Raw genomic sequence first — 23,493 nt, forward strand, 5'->3', positions numbered from 1 at the left:
CGAAAAGGAGTAGGAAGAAGCAGAGCTTATTGAATCCTACCCCTTTTCCAAGGAATTGAAGAGTCTATTTTGTTTTTCACTTCTCAGGGCGGCACTGTTATTGGCAGTGCCCGCTGCAAAGAGTTTCGCTCCCACGAGGGCCGCCTGAAGGCTGCTCTCAACTTGGTGAAGCTTGGCATCACCAACCTGTGCGTCATCGGGGGGGATGGCAGCCTGACAGGAGCCAACCTCTTCAGGGAAGAATGGAGTGGACTGTTGACAGAACTGGTGGAGCAAGGTTCGTTACAAGTACCGTCATTTCCGGACTATAAGCCGCACCTGACTATAAGCCGCACCAGCTAAATTTAGGGGAAAATACAGATTGCTCCACATATATAAGCCGCACCCGACTATAAGCCGCAGGGTTTTGATGTGTAATTACCGTAGTACAGGGGTCACCAACCTTTTTGAAACCAAGAGCTACTTCTTGGGTAGTGATTAATGCGAAGGGCTACCAGTTTGATACACACTTAAATAAATTGCCAGAAATAGCCAATTTGCTCAATTGACCTTTAACTCTATGTTATTATTAATAATTAATGATATTTACACTTAATTGAACGGTTTAAAAGAGGAGAAAACACGAAAAAAATGACAATTACATTTTGAAACATAGTTTATCTTCAATTTAACTCTTTAAAATTCAAAATTCAACCAAAAAAAAGAAGAGAAAAACTTAAAAAAAGAATTTATGGAACATCATTAGTAATTTTTCCTGATTAAGATTAATTTTAGAATTTTGATGACATGTTTTAAATAGGTTAAAATCCAATCTACACTTTGTTAGAATATATAACAAATTGGACCAAGCTATATTTCTAACAAAGACAAATCATTATTTCTTCTAGATTTTCCAGAACAAAAATTTTAAAATAAATTCATAAGACTTTGAAATAAGATTTAAATTTGATTCTAAGATTTTCTAGATTTGCCAGAATAATTTTTTTGAATTTTAATCATAATAAGTTTGAAGAAATATTTCACAAATACTCTTCGTCGAAAAAACAGAAGCTAAAATGAAGAATTAAATTAAAATGTATTTATTATTCTTTACAATTAAAAAAAAAAAAAAATTACTTGAACATTGATTTAAATTGTCAGGAAAGAAGGGGAAGGAATTTAAAAGGTAAAAAGGTATATGTGTTTAAAAATCCTAAAATCATTTTTAAGGTTGTATTTTTTCTCTAAAATTGTCTTTCTGAAAGTTATAAGAAGCAAAGTAAAAAAATTTATGAATTTATTTAAACAAGTGAAGACCAAGTCTTTAAAATATTTTCTTGGATTTTCAAATTCTTTTTGAGTTTTGTCTCTCTTAGAATTAAAAATGTCGGGCAAAGCGAGACCAGCTTGCTAGTAAATAAATAACATTTAAAAAATAGAGGCAGCTCACTGGTAAGTGCTGCTATTTGAGCTATTTTTAGAACAGGCCAGCGGGCTACTCATCTGGTCCTTACGGGCTACCTGGTGCCCGTGGGCACTGCGTTGGTGACCCCTGTCGTAGTATATAGGGGTTCCTGCTACCACGGAGGGGATTGTCGGGACAGAGATGACTGTTTGGGAACGCAAAGCGTCCCATTTATTAACAATAAATCTTTCAATCATTCAATCAAACTTTCACATCTTTGACATGGCGAACAGCATTCGTGCAGAGTACAAATAATACAACGGTGCAAAGTAATACAAAGTGCTCGCCTGTACGTTATCAAAATAACCAGCCTACCGGTATATGAAAAGTCAGTCTTTAATCATTGTGTCATCGTCTTCCTCCTTCGTACTAAAACCACCGAAATCCTCTTCGTCGGTGTCGGAGAAGAACAGGCCGTATATAAGCCGCACCCTTGTATAAGCCGCAGGGACCAGAACGAGGGGAAAAAGTAGCGGCTTATAGTCCGGAAATTACGGTATTGTAACAGCACTCACATGCACGCTTGCCAAATAAGTTGGGACTAAGAATCAGACCAAGAAATGAGTTGGTATCAGAACTATGCACTCGGAAAGACGTCGATTTGACCGCCGTGTCCTCAACCCTTCAGGTTCCATCGAGCCCCAGTCCGTTCAGACCTACTCTGCTCTTCACATTGTCGGGATGGTTGGCTCCATCGATAACGACTTCTGTGGAACTGACATGACGATTGGCACCGACTCTGCCCTGCACCGAATCATTGAGGTGGTTGATGCAATTATGACAACCGCTCAGAGGTGAGAGCTTGTGTGTGTGTGACGTGGTGCAATGAATTGTGTGTTGTCAAAAGAAATACATTTGAAACATATAATGGTGTTATTTTTCAGTCACCAGAGGACTTTTGTCTTAGAAGTCATGGGCAGACATTGCGGGTAAGATAATGATCAAAGTCATTCAGCAGCCAGAAAGGATTTGGTTACTACTTACTGTCTATGTGTACCTCAGCTATTTGGCCTTGGTTAGTGCTCTGGCTTGTGGTGCAGACTGGGTGTTAATCCCTGAGATGCCTCCAGATGATGGCTGGGAAGAGAAGATGTGTGAAAAACTATCTGCGGTAACACCGTTTTTAGTTCCTTACAATCTTAGACATAGTGACTCATACAGCAACACATGCTTTTGCTCCCATTTCATGAATGTACAACTTCAATCAAAGACCTATGAGACTGGAACACAAACAAGTTGTATCTCCTGGGGTTATTAAAGACATATTTACTTACATCATGTATATATCACATGTTATTATGAATGTTACTACATGACATATATACTTACATCATGTATATATTACATGTTATTATGAATGTTACTACATGACATATATACTTACATCATGTATATATTACATGTTATTATGAATGTTACTACATGACATATATACTTACATCATGTATATATTACATGTTATTATGAATGTTACTACATGACATATATACTTACATCATGTATATATTACATGTTATTATGAATGTTACTACATGACATATATACTTACATCATGTATATATTACATGTTATTATGAATGTTACTACATGACATATATACTTACATCATGTATATATTACATGTTATTATGAATGTTACTACATGACATATATACTTACATCATGTATATATTACATGTTATTATGAATGTTACTACATGACATATATAGTTACATCATGTATATATGACATGTTATTATGAATGTTACTACATGACATATATACTTACGTCATGGAGGTGTTTGGATGTTTTTTTAGGGGCTTTATAGGCAGAATAGAATGTCTACCATAGGCTGCATTGTAAGCGTACTTTTGATCGCATGTATTTAATATTTAGAATGCAAAAGAAAAAATGTGTTCTTGTCTTACGTAAGGAGTGTGAGTGATAGGCAACATTCCACAAAAGTGCAGTTCCCCTGTAATTATTGAATGTATTCTTCTTCTTTGGATAAATGACATTGTGATATGATTCAGACCCGTTCCAGGGGCACAAGGCTGAATATAATCATAGTGGCCGAGGGAGCCAATGACAGGCATGGGAAGGCTATAACGTCTAGTTATGTCAAGGATGTGAGTACCCAAATGCAAAGAAAGGGGAAGCCAGAAGCACGGAGCCCTGACTAAAGCACAGCAAGCCTCATCCTCCATAGGTTCAGCTTCAAAAGATCCTAATCGGAGTTTGTATATCCAGTGTACTGTTTTGCTAATGTGATGGCAGGACAACAAGGAGAATTGATTGTTTTTGGTTGTCACGATGAAAGTGACCACCGCCGTACGGTCCCTGTGCTTCTGAAAGCCCTCGTAAAAGCCACACTCTCAATTTTTCTGTCATGCTGTCTCTCCACCGCACCTGTAGAACCGAGCAGGGATGAAAAGGCTGAATATCATAATAGTAGCGGAAGGGGCGATTGATGCTAACAACAAGCCTATTACCACTGACTTTATTAAGGATGTAAGTACGGTCTTCTGGGCTGTGTCTACTACTCCACTTTCTTGCTGCCCTGGTGTGGCTTTGACTTTGTCCCTGTGTTTCTGGAATGCTCTGTCAGACACTCGTAGGGTAAGGCCGCTTTCAGCACAACCCCCCCAAGTTTTCTTACTCTGCATTAAGACCCCACCAAAACAAGTTGTATTCATGCAAAACTACTATATTGTGTTACTTTAATTATTGTACAACTATGTGTTATTCTGACCCTGCACCGTGGCTCCTCTGAATGCAACCTTTTCATTTGTATCCAGATCTATTTTTGCAATGTGGAGTTCAGGTCCAACTAACATGACTGAAAAATTAGAATGGCTTGCTTGTGCTTTGCTGTTTCCCCTCCTCTGAAGCTTTTCTATTGTGCTTGTGTTCGTGGTCTTTGTCGATATTACAGTGGAACCTCTGAGGTTGAACACAATCTTTTTCGGGACTTTTTTTTTGACATGCCTGGGGAAGTAAACTAAGGTAACCTTAACTAAACACAATACATTTGACTCAGCCCATGTCTTGCTTGGAACTAACTCATTCATGGACGTGTGTTCATAACCTGGAATGTCACCAACTTCACCCACTTGGTTTTTGTATCTTCTGCATTCTTTTGGTCTAATTTGAACAATTTAAACGGGAATAGCAGATCCATTCTATGTGTCATACTTGATCATTTTGCGATATTGCCATATTTTTGCTGAAAGGATTTAGTAGAGAACAACGTCGATAAAGTTCGCAACTTTTGGTCTCTGATAAAAAAAAACCTTGCCCCTACCGGAAGTAGCGTGACGTTGTCAGTTGTTCACTCCCTCATATTTTCCTATTGTTTTCAACGCAGCTAGAGCGATTCGGACCATTACCCCATTAATTTGAGCGAGGATGAAAGATTCGTAGACGAGGAACGTTAGAGTGAAGGACTAGAATCCAGTGAAATACATATTTTTTTTCGCTCTGACCGTAACTTAGGTACAAGCTGGCTCATTGGATTCCACACTCTCTCCTTTTTCTATTGTGGATCACGGATTTGTATTTTAAACCACCTGGGATACTATATCCTCTTGAAAATGAGAGTCGAGAACGCCAAATGGACATTCAGTGCCTTTTATCTCCACGACAATACATCGGCGAATTGCTTTAGCTATGAGCTAACGTGATAGCATCGTGCTTTAACTGCATATAGAAACAAAATAAATAAACCCCTGACTGGAAGGATAGATAGAAAATCAACAATACTATTAAACCGTGGACATGTAAATACACGGTTAATGCTTTCCAGGCTGGCGAAGCTTAACAATGCTGTGCTAACGACGCCATTGAAGCTAACTTAGCAACTTAGCAACCGGACCGCACAGAGCTATGCTAAAAACATTAGCTCTCCACCTACGCCAGCCAGCCCTCATCTGCTCATCAACACCCGTGCTCACCTGCGTTCCAGCGATCGGCGGAAGGACGAAGGACTTCACCCGATGCGTTTGGCGGCCCGGAGACGTAGGAAGTCAAGGTGAGGTCGCCGGCTAGCGCGTCTGCTCTCCAACAAAGTCCCCCTGGTTGTGTTGCTGTAGTCCGCTGCTAATACACCGATCCCACCTACAACTGTCTTCTTCGCAGCCTTCATTGTTCATTAAACAAATTGCAAAAGATGTCCAGAATACTGTGGAATTATGAAATGGAAACAGAGCTTTTTGTATAGGATTCTATGGGGTACCATAACTTCCGTTAAACAGACTTCGTCACGCGCATACGTCATCATACCGCGACGTTTCAGCCGGATATTTCCCGGGAAATTTTTAATGTCACTTTATAAGTTAACCCGGCCGTATTGGCATGTGTTGCAATGTTAAGATTTCATCATCGATATATAAACTATCAGACTGCGTGGTCGCTAGTAGTGGCTTTCAGTAGGCCTTTAACGGACAAAAACTAACCTGTTGGCGCGCTTATTAGAGATTTTTGTAAAGAACAAGTGGAGCTACCTAAGTGAAGCGGGAAAGAAAATGTTCTTATTAAAACTGCCCAAAGTGTCTTTTCCTCACTGACAGGGAATGTCAGTGCTGGGTGACACTTTTCCTCACAGATGTGAGGATTGAAGGCGCTCCAAATGGTAAACTATCGTAACCAAAGGCCTGGTAAAATGTAGCGTTCAAAGAAGCACTTTTTTCAAGTCAACACGGCTACTGTCAACTACTCTCTTTTTCCCACCAGTCACACACCTTCGGCCTGCACAATAATAGTGCTTGGCGTCACATCTGGTTCACTACATCATGATCTCCTTACGATTGATGAATGTTACGGTAAAAGTGTTGAGATTAATGACACTCATTTCTAACAACATGCTAAATTACCATTTTGTTTTTGATATGTGGAGGGCACCACTGACTCTGTTTGCTTTAGACCCCCAAATGACTAAATACACCCCGGATTTAAATCCACATCTTTGGTTAACATTCAAGCTTAGGAGACTTGCACAGCTCCAGATTGGCTGTTGCTTATTTGCTGAGTTCGGATGATTGCACTAAAACTGAATGATGCAGCAGAGTTATTTGCAACAAGTGGGAACGCACCCTCTCAGGTTCAAACACCCAACTATTACACAAGACAAGAAGAAGGAATCACGCAGAGACAGAGTTGAATTTTACTCATGAGGAGAGACGTATGGGGCTGTACACTCAGTTACAGTTCCACCCTACGCTCCAAGGTACAGTCCCACGTGCTCCTCTATTTATTTGGGAGGTTCCTAGTTAGCATCACTGAGGCTGCAAGCAGCCCCCAGTAGACACAATGCATGATTATTCAGAATGGAAATGTGCTGACACTCGTGATTTCGCCCTGTCTCTGTTCTGTCCGCGCCGAGGTACTCGATGTCCGTCCTTGGCTGTCAGCAGGCAGGGTCTGGAAACAAACTGCTGACAAGAGAAAACTTTGCAAAGCAAGACCACAAGTTGTGTCTTTGCACAGATAGAAAAGTACAACTTCAGCACAATTGATATTAACTATAGCAACGGCCTTTAAGCATAAGAGTTGTGTGATAACTTATACATAATTAATCTAACAACCCTTAGAATGAGTTTTCCGTCCATTTTTTGCCGTTGTAACATTCTTATTTATCAAAGTCAGCCACTGTAAATATACAACTCCGAGATAAACTAAAAACCCGTCACACTTGATGACGCCTGATGTGTTAGGAAAAGGAGACTTTTTGAAGACAAATCCATTTTATGCAACCTAAGATTCCTAACGTCATACATAGTGTGTGTGCATAGAAGTTATCGCCACTAAAATGAAACTTTTAAAAAACGGTGATAGGTGTACAGTGTCGCTTGACCCAAACTGCACATTTAGACGTGTGCACCGCTATCACTATAAGGTCCATTTTTGGTTCTGTGGTCATCATCGCTAGGGTTGGGTATCGTTTGAATTCGAACGATTCCGATTCCGATTCTTTGTTTCGATTCCGATTCCTGACGATTCTCGATTCGGATTCTTCTTGTACCATGCCGGGATCAATGTGTTTGACAGGTAGTCCCTGGAAGGTGGTATGTATTTTGGGTTGAGAGTTTTCACCATATCCCTGCAAACATAAACAAACATGTAATGTTGCTGTTACTGTTCAGCCCAGTATCAATTAGCTTAGCTCTAACGTTATTGCTTAACTAACCTAAATGTTGGACATTCCACCTCTGAAAAGGGATGCAGTCTTTTGACTATGTGTGCAGTGACCTTTCTGTGGCACTCTACCGTCTGTGGCACCGACATCTTCCCCATTGCCGCTACGGTGAACGGAGTACGCTGAGCACATCGCGGAGCCTGGCTAGCAGCTTGTAAATTGTCTATGAAAAAATATGCGGGCTAATTTGTTAGCTGCCTCGACGTTGGCGCAAAACACATTATTTATTGCATATATATAGTTTTACTTACCGGATTGGGACTGCAATGCAGTCACCGAGGTGCCAGGCTGGGCGTCGAAGCCAGAGGAAGAGGCACAGGAGGACGGTCGGCTCAGCGCGTCGAAGACGGGACACGCATTTATTTGTACTCGGAGGTGCTTCATCATGTTGGACGTGCACCCTCCTAAGCACGAAACAGTCCTGTCGCACGTGTTACATTTCGCCGATATTTCATTTTTTTTAGTAAAATAAAGCCACACTTGGACCGCCGACGCCCGCTATCCATGCTTGACTGACTCGCTCGGCTACATAGGCTCGGCTATGCTAACACTTCCGGCGGTGGGCGCTTCTTCGTTGGTGTTTAGCGGCTTCTTCTTCCGGTCGGCGGACTTATTCTTTTTTTCCGGTCGGCGGACTGGGTATCGAAACTAGGAATCGAAATTTAAACTTTTGAACGATTCCGGGAGAATCGGAAAGTTAGTCCCGGTTCCAATCGATACTCGATACCCAACCCTAATCATCGCACATTTCCTCTTTGCCATCAATGGTAATGTGAGCTGAAGTCTTACCACGTCCTGATTGGAAACTTGTGGAAGTCTAAATTGTATAACTTCATGGCATTCATAGTCAGAGGTTCCACTGTGTTTTACTGAATTGTAAACTGTCTAAAGTGCTACTTGTGTCTGTTTTGTCACTTGTGGTGTTATATATATTATATATGTGTGTATGTATGTATACATGTGTATGTATATACACTATATTGCCAAAAGTATTTGGCCACCTGCCTTGACTCACACTTGAATTGCCATCCCGTTCCTAACCCCTAGGGTCCAAAATGATGTCGGTCCACCTTTAGCAGCTATTACAGCTTCAACTCTTCTGGGAAGGCCAAAATGTCCAAAATGTTTTGGTATCCTGGAGCATTCAAAGTTCCTTTCACTGGAACTAAGGGGCCAAGCCCAACTCCTGAAAAACAACCCCACACTATAATTCCTCCTCCACCAAATTTCCCACTCGGCACAATGCAGTCTGAAATGTAGCGTTCTCCTGGCAACCTCCAAACCCGGACTGGTCCATCAGGTTGCCAGATGTAAAAGTGTGATTCATCAGTCCAGAGAAGGCGTCTCCACTGCTCTAGAGTCCAGTGGTGATGTCCTTTACACCACTGCATCCCACGCTTTGCATTGGACTTGGTGATGTATGGCTTAGATCAGGGCTCACCAACGCGGTGCCCGCGGGCACCAGGTAGCCCGTAAGGACCAGATGAGTAGCCCGCCGGCCTGTTCTAAAAATAGCTCAAATAGCAGCACTTACCAGTGAGCTGCCTCTATTTTTTAAATTGTATTTATTTACTAGCAAGCTGGTCTCGCTTTGCCCGACATTTTTAATTTTAAGAGAGACAAAACTCAAATAGAATTTGAAAATCCAAGAAAATATTTTAAAGACTTGGTCTTCACTTGTTTAAATAAATTCATTAATTTTTTTACTTTGCTTCTTATAACTTTCAGAAAGACAATTTTAGAGAAAAAATACAACCTTAAAAATGATTTTAGGATTTTTAAACACATATACCTTTTTACCTTTTAAATTCCTTCCTCTTCTTTCCTGACAATTTAAATCAATGTTCAAGTAAATTTATTTTTTTTATTGTAAAGAATAATAAATACAGTTTAATTTAATTCTTCATTTTAGCTTCTGTTTTTCCGACAAAGAATATTTGTGAAATATTTCTTCAAACTTATTATGATTAAAATGCAAAAAAAAAATTCTGGCAAATCTAGAAAATCTGTAGAATCAAATTTAAATCTTATTTCAAAGTCTTTTGAATTTCTTTTAAAATTTTTGTTCTGGAAAATCTAGAAGAAATAATGATTTGTCTTTGTTAGAAATATAGCTTGGTCCAATTTGTTATATATTCTAACAAAGTGCAGATTGGATTTTAACCTATTTAAAACATGTCATCACAATTCTAAAATTAATCTTAATCAGGAAAAATGACTAATGATTTTTTTTTTAATTTTTCAAAAAGATTCGAATTAGCTAGTTTTTCTCTTCATTTTTTCGGTTGAATTTTGAATTTTAAAGAGTCAAAATGGAAATAAACTATGTTTCAAAATGTAATTGTCATTTTTTTTCGTGTTTTCTCCTCTTTTAAACCGTTCAATTAAGTGTAAATATCATTAATTATTAATAATAACATAGAGTTAAAGGTAAATTGAGCAAATTGGCTATTTCTGGCAATTTATTGAAGTGTGTATCAAACTGGTAGCCCTTCGCATTAATCACTACCCAAGAAGTAGCTCATGGTTTCAAAAAGGTTGCTGACCCCTGGCTTAGATGCAGCTGCTCGGCCATGGAAACCCATTCCATGAAGCTCTCTGCGTACTGTGCGTGGGCTAACTGGCAAGTCACATAAGGTTTGGAGCTCTGTAGCAAGTGACTGTGCAGAAAGTCTTTGCACTATGCTGACCTCTCTGTCAGTTTACCTGGCCTACCACTTGGTGGCTGAGTTGCTGTTGTTCCCTAACTCTTCACTTTTCTTATAATAAAGTTGACTTTGGAATATTTAGGAGCGAGGAAATTCCACGACTGGATTTGTTGCACAGGTGGCATCCTGTGACAGTTCCACGCTGGAAATCACTGAGAGCGGCCCATTCTTTCACAAATGTTTGTAGAAACAGTCTCCATGCCTAAGTGCTGGATTTGATACACCGGGCCAAGTGATTAGGACACCTGATTCTCATCATCCGGATGGGTGGCCAAATACTTTTGGCAATATAGTGTATATATGTGTATGTATGTATATATATATATATATATATGTATATTTATGTCTGTATATTGTAGTAGAATCTGTCATACCAGAAGTCAGTATGTTGGTGCTTACAGATTTATTTATGAATTTCCTCACTCTAGCTTGTTGTCAAACGTTTGGGTTTCGACACGCGAGTGACAATCCTGGGTCACGTGCAGCGAGGAGGGACCCCATCCGCCTTTGATCGCATCCTGGTATGTCCGCAGCTTCAGCTGCTGCCCCTTCCTTCATTTTGCCTCCAATCCAGGTGCAGAACCAGTCATTGGACCTGTGACCACTTACAAATAGAAACTAATATTCATTCAGCTCCTTAGAGGAAAGTCAAGCAGTCGTGGGCATTACCCCTGCACTCCCACGGTGTGGTCGGAGAAGTGGCCCCAGGTTTTGTGTTGAGCAGGTGTATAAAGTCAGGTTATTAAGACTGGGAGGAGAAAACCACGAGCTAAATATATGAAAGTATGAAGGATTGAAGCCTGCAAAGAGAAGGATTGCAGTCCAAGTGCTGGTGATGATCATGATCTTTCTGTCTGGTGGTGCAGGCCAGTCGCATGGGTGTGGAGGCCGTTCTTGCCCTGCTGGAGACCACGGCCAACACACCCGCCTGTGTGGTGTCTCTGTGTGGGAACCAGTCAGTGCGCTTGCCTCTGCTGGAATGTGTAGAGATGGTAGGTACCAGGTTTGGTTGTCCAACTTTACAGAAAACAACAATTGAATGACTCCAACAGATATAATATGTTCAATATTTACCGTATTTTACTCATTTTAAGCAGCTTCTTTCTACGGTGCGTTTATTTCCGTTTCCATAGCAGACTTCTGGCAACAAATGTGTGTTCCTAGTTTCGGAAACAAACAGGAGAGTGTGTTTTAATCATGGCAGACTTGGTAACAGGCAACGAAGACGACTATTTTTTTTACAAATGAGGATTCACAACTTTATATTTTTGAAGCTGAATATACTGAGAATGAACTATTGCTTCTAGAAGCCAGCACAAAAGGGAGTGAAAGGTTGGAGCAGACGGAAGCCGAGAGAGTGAGGTTGGTGTGACTTAGTCACACTGCAAATGTTGGAACTTTGAGCCAAGCTATGCCAAGTTAATGGTGGGCTTACCCAAATCAACTGGAAACGTCCCCCGGCCAGCTTGACCAAACTGATAACTGTAAGTCGTGTAAGTAACTATAATATTGATCATGATACATGCAGCACATCACCGTACACTACAGTTAATACGCTGTCTAGCTAGCTGTGTACAAACAAATCATGAAATAATACTTTACATATACTGTAATATGATCGTTTATGTTTTTCACTCAGTACAGATTAGTAAGTGTCCTATCGCAGTGTTGTGCATTACAAACGCAAAAGCCATTCAGTTGTTGACGCCGTTGCTAGCTTATCTCTCGCCGTAGCTAGCTAACTTACGGCTAATACCGTAGCACGCTGATGTGTTAGTACGCTAGACAAACAGTTCCTCAGTGTTCACTCTTACAATAACACAGTTTGGTTATTATTCAGGTTACAGAAGGTAAATGAAGTATTGACGGTTTTTGAATGCATTTTTAAAGTGATTTAGAGGTAGACTTGATTGCTAACATTAGCTGCATTGCTAGCCACCTATTTTTATGTTAGAATGCAAAAAACAACAACTTTGGTCTTCTTGTCTTTCATAATGATTGTGAACATAATCAAAATTCCAAAAAAGTGCAGTCCTCCTTTAAGAGCTTACATCAATTTGGAAAAGGCGTATTGTAGCACAAGCTAAATCTCGCTCTCTTTTTAAAATATCAATAAACATTTATTCAGTTGTTGTCAACGGTCCAAGTTACATTCTAGTGCCATCTTCCTCTTTAAGCCATTTTCCCAAGGTGACAGAAGAACATTACACAACCTGCCTTATCACATAATACCACCAAAACACAAACACTCATGGAAAACATTTTATTATTCATCTATGTGTCGATTTAACTAGCAAACATCTATTGTGGTTCATCCTCGTTTCTAAGAGCTAGGACAGATGCCACAAATCAATGAGACTTGTTATTCAAATGTAAAATGCAATACAAATACAATCTATTATTATTATTATTATTATTATTATTATTATTATAGTGTGTCCCACATGATGTGATACAGCTGCTTGTAATTATACATTTGGCCAGCAGGTGGTTTCTTGTGCATGCAGGAAGCTTTCACATATTCTGGAAGCATTTGTCTCAAGTTGTTCAATGCCTCGTCAGTCATCATCTCATTAGTTCATTTGTTTTTTTTAACATCAAACCAAAGAAAATAACAACTCGTCGTATATGTTTTTTTCCAATAATTGAAATAAAAAGTTTAAAAAAGAATAACGACTCGTTTTTTCCCAATTTCCGATTTTGTGCGTGATTGGAAAAATGGACAAAACGGATAATGGGCATTTTCACTTATTTTTTGCAAATGCATTTAACACACCAAGTTCACCTGGAAGTAGTTTTAGGTGGGCTTGGGCTTGCAGGTGAACAAAGGTAGATGAAGACAGGAGGACCGTTGAAGTTTGTTGAACCAAGCCAAACATTGAAGATGTAATAAAATAGAAAAATATCCAGTTTTTAGATGTTTGCCTGGATATAGCTGCGATATCCGGCGAATTAGACTTTATATTAAAAGCTGCCATTTCCTTAAAAGATGCAAATAAACATATTTTTAGCGTTTTAAAGTTATGTGTTTTTTTTTTAGATATTATTTATCTTTGTCACTATTACCTTGGTGATTCTAAATTCATGAGTTATATTGTTTGACTAACAACCTTGGCTACCTTCTACCATCTAGTGGACGATTATGTAACTGCACTCAAAGGCGTTTAACAGACTTTTACTTTGAGTGATTTTTTTTTTACCAATTAGATTATCCATCCATCCATTCCTTTTCTACCACTTCTACCAAAAAACGATTAGTCATTTGTTTTTTTAGTTTTGTATTGAAAAGTGAATGATGGAATGACATGTGGATTGTTTTTGCAGTTTGTTCATCAGCACAGCTTCACGGTACCAAATAGTAATTCTGCTTCTTTCTCCACAGACTCAAGAGGTGCAGAAGGCAATGGACGAAAAAAAGTTTGAGGAAGCAGTGAAGCTCCGCGGAAGGTACGACAACAATTGAAATATTGTAAATAGATAGATGGGGGTGGTGGTCTGGTATTGCGTTAAGATCAGGTACAGTAGCACCTCCATTTACATACTTAATTGGTTCTTAAACAGGGTTTTGTATGTAGAAAAGTTTATATTTCGAAGAACATTTCTCCACAAAAAGCATGAACATTGGCTTCCAGCCTCAACAGAAGTTGATATTTTAGTCAAGGTTTGTATTCACAGTATATATCCAGTACTCTACATCACACAAACCTAACATAGATGGACTCTTTTTATTAACTAAGCCAGAACACAAACTGGTTGAACTGTCCTGTGTACTGCAGCCGCCCTGCCTACACGCTAAGCTTGTTAACGATAAACCGAGGCGACCTGATATCTGATTGGAGAAGTGGTTTGGTTACGCCGGTTACAGCTCCCTCAATCGATAAGATTCAGCTGTGAATCCTCAGGTTCATCGAGTGTAGACGCATAAATCGGTTATAGCGGCGTAGTAGAAATCAGTTGACAGTTTTTGTCTTTAAAACGAGAGCCAGGGTTGTCGGTGAAGAGTCCCAGGCTTGTTACATTACTTACAGTACGTAACTGGAGACGACTGTAGACGTAGACCCATGGACCGGGTGTCGCTCCAGACTAGCAATCATGTGACAGTTTATGTCTTAACACAACACGAGAGTCACGGCTGCCTGCCAAATAATGACCCACAAGATACGCAATGTCTACACGGCAGACCATCTCCGTCAATTATGTAACATTCAAGTAATGGCAGATTCCATGCATTCAAAATGCAACATTCTCATACAAAGGGCTCAATCTCCGTGTTGCACTCTTTAATGACCTTTCACCTCTACAACGGATGTCACTTATCATCCTTTCCTCCCGGAAGTCCCGCCCCCCAGCCAAGCCATTGGCTAGAACTATGACGACACTGACTCGACTCGTGGAAAATAAGTATATTGGACATGTGTTTACATTTGAACTTTATGAAACATCTTTGGGTATATATGTTGTTTTAAGAAAATACTGGAAGCATGTCACGTTTATAGGATTGAAGTAGAATGTGTTTATCTCATGATCAGTTGTCTTAGAAGTCTTTTGGCCTCTCATCTGAGTAGTTTTCATCAGTTCATGCTCATAGACTTAGCTTGGATGGATCGAGTCTGAGCCCTTAAAGTGCCAAGGTCCTAAATGTTTATCCTCTTAACATAAAGAGGAGCGTATGCACAGGAAGGAATGCTTTTGTTCTTTTGGGGCGGTATAGCTCGGTTGGTAGAGCGGCCGTGCCAGCAACTTGAGGGTTGCAGGTTCGATCCCCGCTTCCGCCATCCTAGTCACTGCCGTTGTGTCCTTGGGCAAGACACTTTACCCACCTGCTCCCAGTGCCACCCACACTGGTTTGAATGTAACTTAGATATTGGGTTTCACTATGTAAAGCGCTTTGAGTCACTTGAGAAAAAGCGCTATATAAATGTAATTCACTTCACTTCACTTCACTTTTGTAGTGTAGAAAATAATCAACCATAGAATTGAATCATTCATACACTAAATCGACTCGTATCGAATCGTTCATATGCTAAATCGAATCGTATCGGATCATTCATACACTAAATCAAATCGCAAAGAATCGTTCAGTTTTATAAATGAATCGTTTTTGGATCGCATTGTAACCCATGTATTGCGATTAGGGATGTCCGATAATGGCTTTTTGCCGATATCCGATATTCCGATATTGTCCAACTCTTTAATTACCGATACCGATATCAACCGATACCGATATCAACCGATATATGCAGTCGTGGAATTAACACATTATTATGCCTAATTTGGACAACCAGGTATGGTGAAGATAAGGTACTTTTTAAAAAAATGAGTAAAATAAGATAAATGAATTAAAAACATTTTCTTGAATAAAAAAGAAAGTACAACAATATAAAAACAGTTACATAGAAACTAGTAATGAATGAAAATTAGTAAAATGAAGTGTTAAAGGTTAGTACTATTAGTGGAGCAGCAGCACGCACAATCATGTGTGCTTACGGACTGTATCCCTTGCAGACTGTATTGATATATATTGATATATAATGTAGGAAGCAGAATATTAATAACAGAAAGAAACAACCCTTTTGTGTGAATGAGTGTAAATGGGGGAGGGAGGTTTTTTGGGTTGGTGCACTAATTGTAAGTGTATCTTGTGTTTTTTATGTGGATTTAAAAAAACGAAAAAAAAAAACGATACCGATAATAAAAAAAACGATACCGATAGTTTCCGATATTACATTTTAACGCATATATCGGCCGATAATATCGGCAGGCCGATATTATCAGACATCTCTAATTGCCATGCGAATCGAATCGTCCCGATTTACATCTCTACTGCACGCACACACACTGTCACTAGCCCTGTGGCGCACTCAGTTTGAAATTGCAAAAATCCTTAACTTAAACAGCCAATGATTCGTCATAGAGAAATAAAATCCACTTTACCTTGTCGGTTAATCTCGGTTTGCAACAGAAGGGAGGGGAAGGAGACAGTGTCGACAACGCTGTGGATACTTCCTGCATGTTTCAAACGACACATGGCCAGTCCATTAAATTCATTTTGAGCGAGCAAAACTAGAAACGTGCTCGAAAAAAGGCTGAACTACTTCTAAAACAGACTAAGTACTGTAGCAATAGCACAGTAGCTAACGACGACACTGCTGATTGGACGGCGGACATCAATCAGCCCGCCCACATTGGTGAGACACACAATGGGTGGAGCAATTATCCCAACATTGAGACAAGGTTTGAACACCAAAGCTTATTTCATTCGGTCTGTGGTTCGTAGATGGTAAGGTTTGTACAATGAAGGGTTTGTATATTGAGGTGTGTCTGTACACAAATCTATCTAAAGAGGAATTTTCCAATCTTGCCTCATGTCTCTTTATTTAACCTCTCACGCCCGACAGTCTGGTGTTGCGTGGAATAATGATCTCTTTTGTTGGTTTCTACGGCAGGAGTTTTCAGAACAACCTGAAGACGTACAAACTGTTGGCTCATCGCAAGCCAGAGTCTGAACTTCCACACGTGAGTGACACAACATGTCCTGACAGGGACCTCATTCATTCATTTGCTAGAGATGAGGTAGAACCTGGAGTAGTTCAGGGAGGGAGGAAACTTCCAGGGAGAACATGCAAACCCCAGAGAGCTTGAAGCCGAGATTTGAACCCGGAACCTTCATGTTGCGAGGCAGGCACTGCTGTGTTTGTCATTTGAAAGCCAAGGCCTGGTCGGTATTGACCGCAGCGGTGGATCAATGACCCCTTGGTTCCGTGCTGAGAGGTGGACTTGTTCATGTGGACTGTTGGAGCAGCTGAGACAGGAAATCGGTGAAGTGTGGAGGCAACAATGCCAGACTGGTGCTGGGGGCTCCCAGCAGGGGTTAGCATCTCCTGGATGTGTGCTAATGATCAAGGCAGGTGGAGCGTGCACCTGGGGGGCAGAACATGCCGTCTTTATTGATCCATTCTCCAGTGCCTCAGTCCTTAGAAGCAACCCTTTGCTGAAATGAGTTTGTGATTCATCTAAAGTGTGGTCGTGTGTTTCTTTGCTGTGCTTTGTACGCCCTTAGAGCAACTTCAACGTGGCGGTGTTGAACGTGGGCGCCCCCGCGGCAGGCATGAACGCGGCTGTTCGTTCAGCTGTCAGAGTGGGCATCTCGGAGGGACACAAGATGTTTGCTGTCAGTGATGGATTTGAGGGCTTCTACAAAGGTCAGGTAAGTACTTGACTGCATTTTTGTGGGGAATTGACCTCATCACCAACTTGACAGTAGATTTTTATGTTGGAATGGAAATGAAACTAAAAAAACATGTGAATGCACATCACCTGCACTGGAAAGAATTAGGATCACATGATCAGATGTATTATTAGATATTATTATTAGATCATGCAAGTCAAGGTTGGACAATCTTCATTTGGTTTAGCACCAAATTGTACCACTTTATAAATGCGGTGGAACCTGGATTCACGGATTCTTGAACAGGGTTTGTAAATAGAAAAGTTTGTATATTGTGGCAAACTTCTCCGTAAGGAACAATATAAACATGAATATAGGGATAATACTCGAAACCGGTTTTCCCGGTTGTTTGATAAGAAAAGAACCGAGTCCTCGGACTCGAATCCCTTTTTGAGAACCGGTACCCGTTATCGAGACCACTATAGTAAAGGAAAAGAGTTGATTCTTTATTCGAATCCCGTCCCGACCAGAAATGCTCCGTGGGACATCACAAGAAATGACGTCACGTAGCTCAGTCATTAGGCGCAGATAGCGAAAGCAGGAAAACAATGGACGGGAAAAAGCGCTCCAAGGTGTAATAAAGTTCAAAACAAAAGGTATAATCCATCGAATAACTTTACTGAGAGATTTTAGCAGGGTAAAACACATGACCAACACTTTTACGACCAACCGGAAACATAGCAACCAGGCTAGCAACGCACCTCCTTTACGGCAGCTGTCGCAACGTTCTTAAAACAACAGCAGCACATACATATATATACAACATATCTCCCTTTTTTAACTTTTGTTTTTCTTTCCTTGTAAACGTTACAAAATCACACTGTAGATGTGTTGTCTGTCTAATTATGAATAATGCAGACGAGGCGTGTTGGCTGAGTTCTTGACGTTTACTTTCACAGCGTGGCAACATGCAACACTTTTCGGGGCTACCGCGCATGCTCGTAACTCCCGTTGCATGCTGGGTAGTGTAGTTGTTATATTCTCTAGCTCATAACATTTTTCCCCCATAAAGAAATAATGTTAACTCAATAAAGTGTATTTCTTTTTTTAAGCTTTAACTTTTCATTTTTTAGCATTGTAACCACATTTGCAAACAACTTTTCTCTTCATAGAATTTTCTTTCAATAAAGAAATAAAGTGCAAAAATGTCAAAGCATCATAACAAACAGTTATGTTCCAATAGCAGCAGAAGTGCACTTTTTGGAGAGCTGTATTATTTTCAGTTTTGTGCCCAAGGGACTGATTTTATTTAACACTATATTATTATTTATACACCTATAGTGATCACAGAGACAGCTTGTTTTTGTGTTACTGTATATATTTGTTTCTCTGAAAAATCCCACTTAATATACTTTGGGTAACAACAGTCAATATTTATTTATTTTATTTTATTTTTTTAGGTGGGTAACAGTCAATATTTACTTATTTATTAGATTTAATTTTTTTATTATATAATAAAAGTGAGCTTTTGTTAAACCAAAATTTGTGTGTTTTTTTCCATATACAACAACCTATCTGGACTCCATAAGAGAATCGATAAGGAATCGGTTCGATAAGAGGATTCGATAATAGGCTCGAACTCGATAATTTCTTATCAAACATCATCCCTACATGAATAATGCGTTCCAAGTCCACATTTCAACTTTGCATCTTGCGAGGACGCGTCCATGGAAACAAACTAGCACCTGTGACTACATATCTACTTAACAAACCATCGTATTTGATTATTGTCCTGTTGTCAAATGTACTCTGACACATTTGTGTACAACATACACAAGAGGAGACATAGGCAAGGCAACTTTATTTGTATAGCACTTTTCATACACAAGGCAGACTCAAAGAGCTTCACAGACAAGAAAGTGAAATGAAAGAAACTAAAAGCAAAATTAAAATGCAGACAATAAAAATAAAAACAGTGCGGACGTTAAAAGTTAAAAGATTAAAAGATTTAGCTGAAAGCGAAGGTGAACTTAAAAGTTTTCAGTCTAGTTTAAAAGTAGTCAGAGTTGGATAGACATAGAAGGACCTTTCCTGACAAAGTATCATTGACTCTGACTTTTGGTTTGTTACACATTGAAGTATAAATAGTATCAAGATAATACTTCAATGGGAAATACTAAATGAGTAAAGTATATTAAAAACATATCAAACAAACCTTTAACAAAGTGATCACTGCAAACTCGTGTGTTCTACGACTTTGCTCCCTTGGACTGGAGCGTGTGCTACTTTTGTCGTCGTCTTTCGTAAAATCTTGCACTCTTCCGCCCTTTTTGTTTTCCTCTCCAGGAACTGTGAAGAAACTTTTTTTTGCAATTTGAGGGCATTTTTCTTCTAGAAAGGCTAAATTGACAACAGACGCTGCTCAACCACCACACATTTTTAATGAGCCGGACATGATGTCATTCAAATCCAAGGTCATTTCTTCTCTCCAAACCGTCTCCAACTGCTTTGGTGTCACGATCTGGTGAGCCCAGGAGGCAGAGAATGCAAGTAAAACTAATGTATTTCTCACAAAGAACAGACAGTCTCAGAGGAAGAATGATCCGGCACTGAAGGAGGGACCCAGGTGGAACTAAATAGAACTAATTAAACAGCTGTGCTGACAGGAGATGGAACAGAAAGTAAAGGCGCTGCAAATCAAAGAGACCAAACAGGAAACGCTGACAAAACAAGAGCACCAGGGCAGGAAGTGATTCTAAACACAGGAAAACCCAAACATAACCAAACTGTCAGTAGCAATTCTGACATTTGGTGTATGAAACATCCTTTTCATGTTGGGTGATGTCTGAAAACCGGCTGACCCAAAGAAAATGAGCGTAATAGATGACTCCCCTTGTATAGAAAATGTGCCAACAACTTGCTTTGGTGTGTTTAGTCGAGTGAACCTCATGAATGGGAAAGACAAGAATGTCAGAAAGTCAGTGGTGGATCGATGTGTTGTGTGCCCTCAGATCAAGGAGATCAAATGGGCTGACGTTGGAGGGTGGACAGGACAGGGAGGATCTCTGCTGGGAACTAAAAGGTAAAGTCCAACTGCAAATGAAAATGGAATGATTTGTCAATAACCCAATATTAACCCGTGGGGATGTTTTCTGCCCTAGAACACTCCCCGCAAAGCATGTGGGCAAAATAGCCGAGCAGATGCGAACACACAACATTAATGCACTGCTTGTGATTGGGGGATTTGAGGTATGTCTCAAACTTAACTTTACTTATCTAGCAATGTTGAAACTATATAGTACTTAGGGGTGTCCCAATACCGATTTGGGGCCTTGGGTATTTGCACTGGATACACTTCCTGCATTGTTGTATTGTCAAAGTTTATTTGTAGAGCACCTTACAGGGGCTTTATAGGACAAATAAGTTAAACACAAGTAAAACCAGGCATATTAAAACAGTAAACACAATAATTATAGTGTGAATGTTAGAAAAGGCTTGATCAAATACATTTACTCAAACAGAGAACATGGCATGAAAAACACTAACCTATTTACCCATTTACTGTACGCTGTCTTTAGGTTGAAGTGGAGTGGTAATTGTTGTTTGGCAACTCGTAGCCACGATAATGAATGAATTTAGGGCGAATGATGCGGACATGTTTGTTATTGGTCACTTTCAAAGCGACTGCCTCAGAGACTTTTTATGGGCAGCACGGTGGAACAGGGGTTAGTGCATGTGCCTCACAACACCAAGGTCCTGAGCAGTCCTGAGTTCAATCCCAGGCGCGGGATCATTCTGTGTGGAGTTTGCATGTTCTCCCCCGTGACTGCGTGGGTTCCCTCCGGGTACTCCGGCTTCCTCCCACCTCCAAAGACATGCACCTGGGGATAGGCCCCTCCCACCTCCAAAGACATGCACCTGGGGATAGGCCCCTCCCACCTCCAAAGACATGCACCTGGGGATAGGCCCCTCCCACCTCCAAAGACATGCACCTGGGGATAGGCCCCTCCCACCTTGAAAGACATGCACCTGGGGATAGGCCCCTCCCGCCTTGAAAGACATGCACCTGGGGATAGGCCCCTCCCACCTCCAAAGACATGCACCTGGGGATAGGCCCCTCCCACCTCCAAAGACATGCACCTGGGGATAGGCCCCTCCCACCTCCAAAGACATGCACCTGGGGATAGGCCCCTCCCACCTCCAAAGACATGCACCTGGGGATAGGCCCCTCCCACCTCCAAAGACATGCAGCTGGGGATAGGCCCCTTCCACCTCCAAAGACATGCACCTGGGGATAGGCCCCTCCCACCTCCAAAGACATGCACCTGGGGATAGGCCCCTCCCACCTCCAAAGACATGCACCTGGGGATAGGTTGATTGGCAACACTAAATTGGCCCTAGTGTGTGAATGTTGTCTGTCTATCTGTGTTGGCCCTGCGATGAGGTGGTGACTTGTCCAGGGTGTACCCCGCCTTCCGCCCGAATGCAGCTGAGATAGGCTCCAGCACCCCCCGCGACCCCAAAAGGGACAAGCGGTAGAAAATGGATGGATGGAGACTTTTTATGCAACATACTTATTGTTTATATTAGCTGTTAGCTCCATTAGTTGACCATCTTTACCTTTTGTACATAACCGCAAAGACACACCTCAAGCTGGCAACGGTCTGCTTGTACCCGCGCGTGTAAATGAAACTGGTATAAAACGTCTTGCCAATATCCGGGACACCCCTAATAATAGTGATGAAAGATGGTTTATTCTGCTAAATCCAAAAAGGGGATTCGACTCATCGACAACATTTGTGGTTGATATTATTATAATATTATAATGCTATGGAACTGTCAGAGAAATACTTTGCTCTATGAAGATGTACAGATAATAATTGTTCATTTGGAAGCCGTGTCATGCAATCCCTAATTAGTGCTCATCAGCTTGTCTTTGCTGTGCTGTGATCAATGAGAGAATGTACAGTATGTAGAGTGGTTTCAGCCTTCCTGCTCTTGTCCGTCGTGATAGGCTTGGCTCCTCCCCTTTGGCACCTCCCACTTTAATGTTTTCCCTTCCTGGCGGCAAGTAGCGCTGCTCCCTCCCCCGCCCCACCCACCCACCCCACTAAAGCCCTGGACTCTGACCTGCAGGCCATCCTGTCACTGCTGGAGTTGCTAACAGCGCGCGAGAAGTATGAGGAGTTCTGTGTGCCCATGGTCATGGTCCCGGCCACGGTCTCCAACAATGTGTCGGGCTCAGACCTCAGCATTGGCGCTGACACGGCTCTCAATGCCATTACTACTGTAAGTCACGGCCTGGCAGACGGAATAGAGGCGCACACAGACACACACGTTGATCTGGGAGATGTTCCTACAACATGCCATCTGGAAACAGTACTCACTCCTCTAGATCAGGGGTGCCCAAACTTTTTCACTTGGGCTAAAATACTGCATGTAAAATAACCAAGTAATTGGATATTATGTGAACGTTCATTTGTTTACTTTGGTGAGGACCTCCTTCAAGTTGTATAATCAATCAGAAATATCAACCTCTGAGGAAGACAAGAGTTGCAGCTGAAACCGTCAGGTACGGAAGTAAACCATACTTGCCAACCCTCCCGTTTTTAGCGGGACAATCCCGGTATTCAGCGCCTCTCCCGACAACCTCCCGGCAGAGATTTTCTCCCGACAAACTCCCGGTATTCAGCCGGAGCTGGAGGCCATGCCCCCTCCAGCTCAATGCGGACCTGAGTGGGGACAGCCCGTTCTCACGTCCGCTTTCCCACAATATAAACAGCTTGCCTGCCCAATGACGTCATAACATCTAGGGCAGGGGTCACCAACGTAGCCCGTAAGGACCAGATGAGTAGCCCATTGGCCTGTTCTAAAAATAGCTCAAATAGCAGCACTTACCAGTGAGCTGCCTCTATTTTTTAAATTGTATTTATTTACCAGCAAGCTGGTCTCGCTTTGCCCGACATTTTTAATTCTAAGAGAGACAAAACTCAAATAGA

General features: G+C 41.0%; 1 protein-coding gene across 6 annotated transcripts in view; it reads left to right on the forward strand.

Annotated features, from left to right (window-relative positions):
- LOC133629699 (ATP-dependent 6-phosphofructokinase, platelet type-like) overlaps positions 1-23,493 on the forward strand; it is a 62,901-nt gene that overhangs the window by 12,056 nt on the left and 27,352 nt on the right. For 2 of the 6 annotated variants that reach the window (XM_062020606.1, XM_062020608.1), the window contains exons 4-16: positions 88-277; positions 2,073-2,238; positions 2,329-2,373; positions 2,447-2,555; positions 3,841-3,936; positions 10,755-10,847; positions 11,193-11,318; positions 13,709-13,773; positions 16,773-16,842; positions 17,387-17,533; positions 20,506-20,576; positions 20,656-20,743; positions 22,631-22,783. In XM_062020606.1, the coding sequence (XP_061876590.1) occupies positions 88-277; positions 2,073-2,238; positions 2,329-2,373; positions 2,447-2,555; positions 3,841-3,936; positions 10,755-10,847; positions 11,193-11,318; positions 13,709-13,773; positions 16,773-16,842; positions 17,387-17,533; positions 20,506-20,576; positions 20,656-20,743; positions 22,631-22,783 (1,419 nt within the window). Of the gene's footprint in view, positions 1-87; positions 278-2,072; positions 2,239-2,328; positions 2,374-2,446; positions 2,556-3,458; positions 3,555-3,840; positions 3,937-10,754; positions 10,848-11,192; positions 11,319-13,708; positions 13,774-16,772; positions 16,843-17,386; positions 17,534-20,505; positions 20,577-20,655; positions 20,744-22,630; positions 22,784-23,493 lie in introns of all 6 variants that reach the window. The other 4 variants (XM_062020603.1, XM_062020607.1, XM_062020605.1 and 1 more) reach the window with 3 other exon arrangements.

This window comes from Entelurus aequoreus, linkage group LG15 (assembly GCF_033978785.1).
Source record: "Entelurus aequoreus isolate RoL-2023_Sb linkage group LG15, RoL_Eaeq_v1.1, whole genome shotgun sequence".
NCBI classification, from domain to species: Eukaryota; Metazoa; Chordata; class Actinopteri; order Syngnathiformes; family Syngnathidae; genus Entelurus; species Entelurus aequoreus.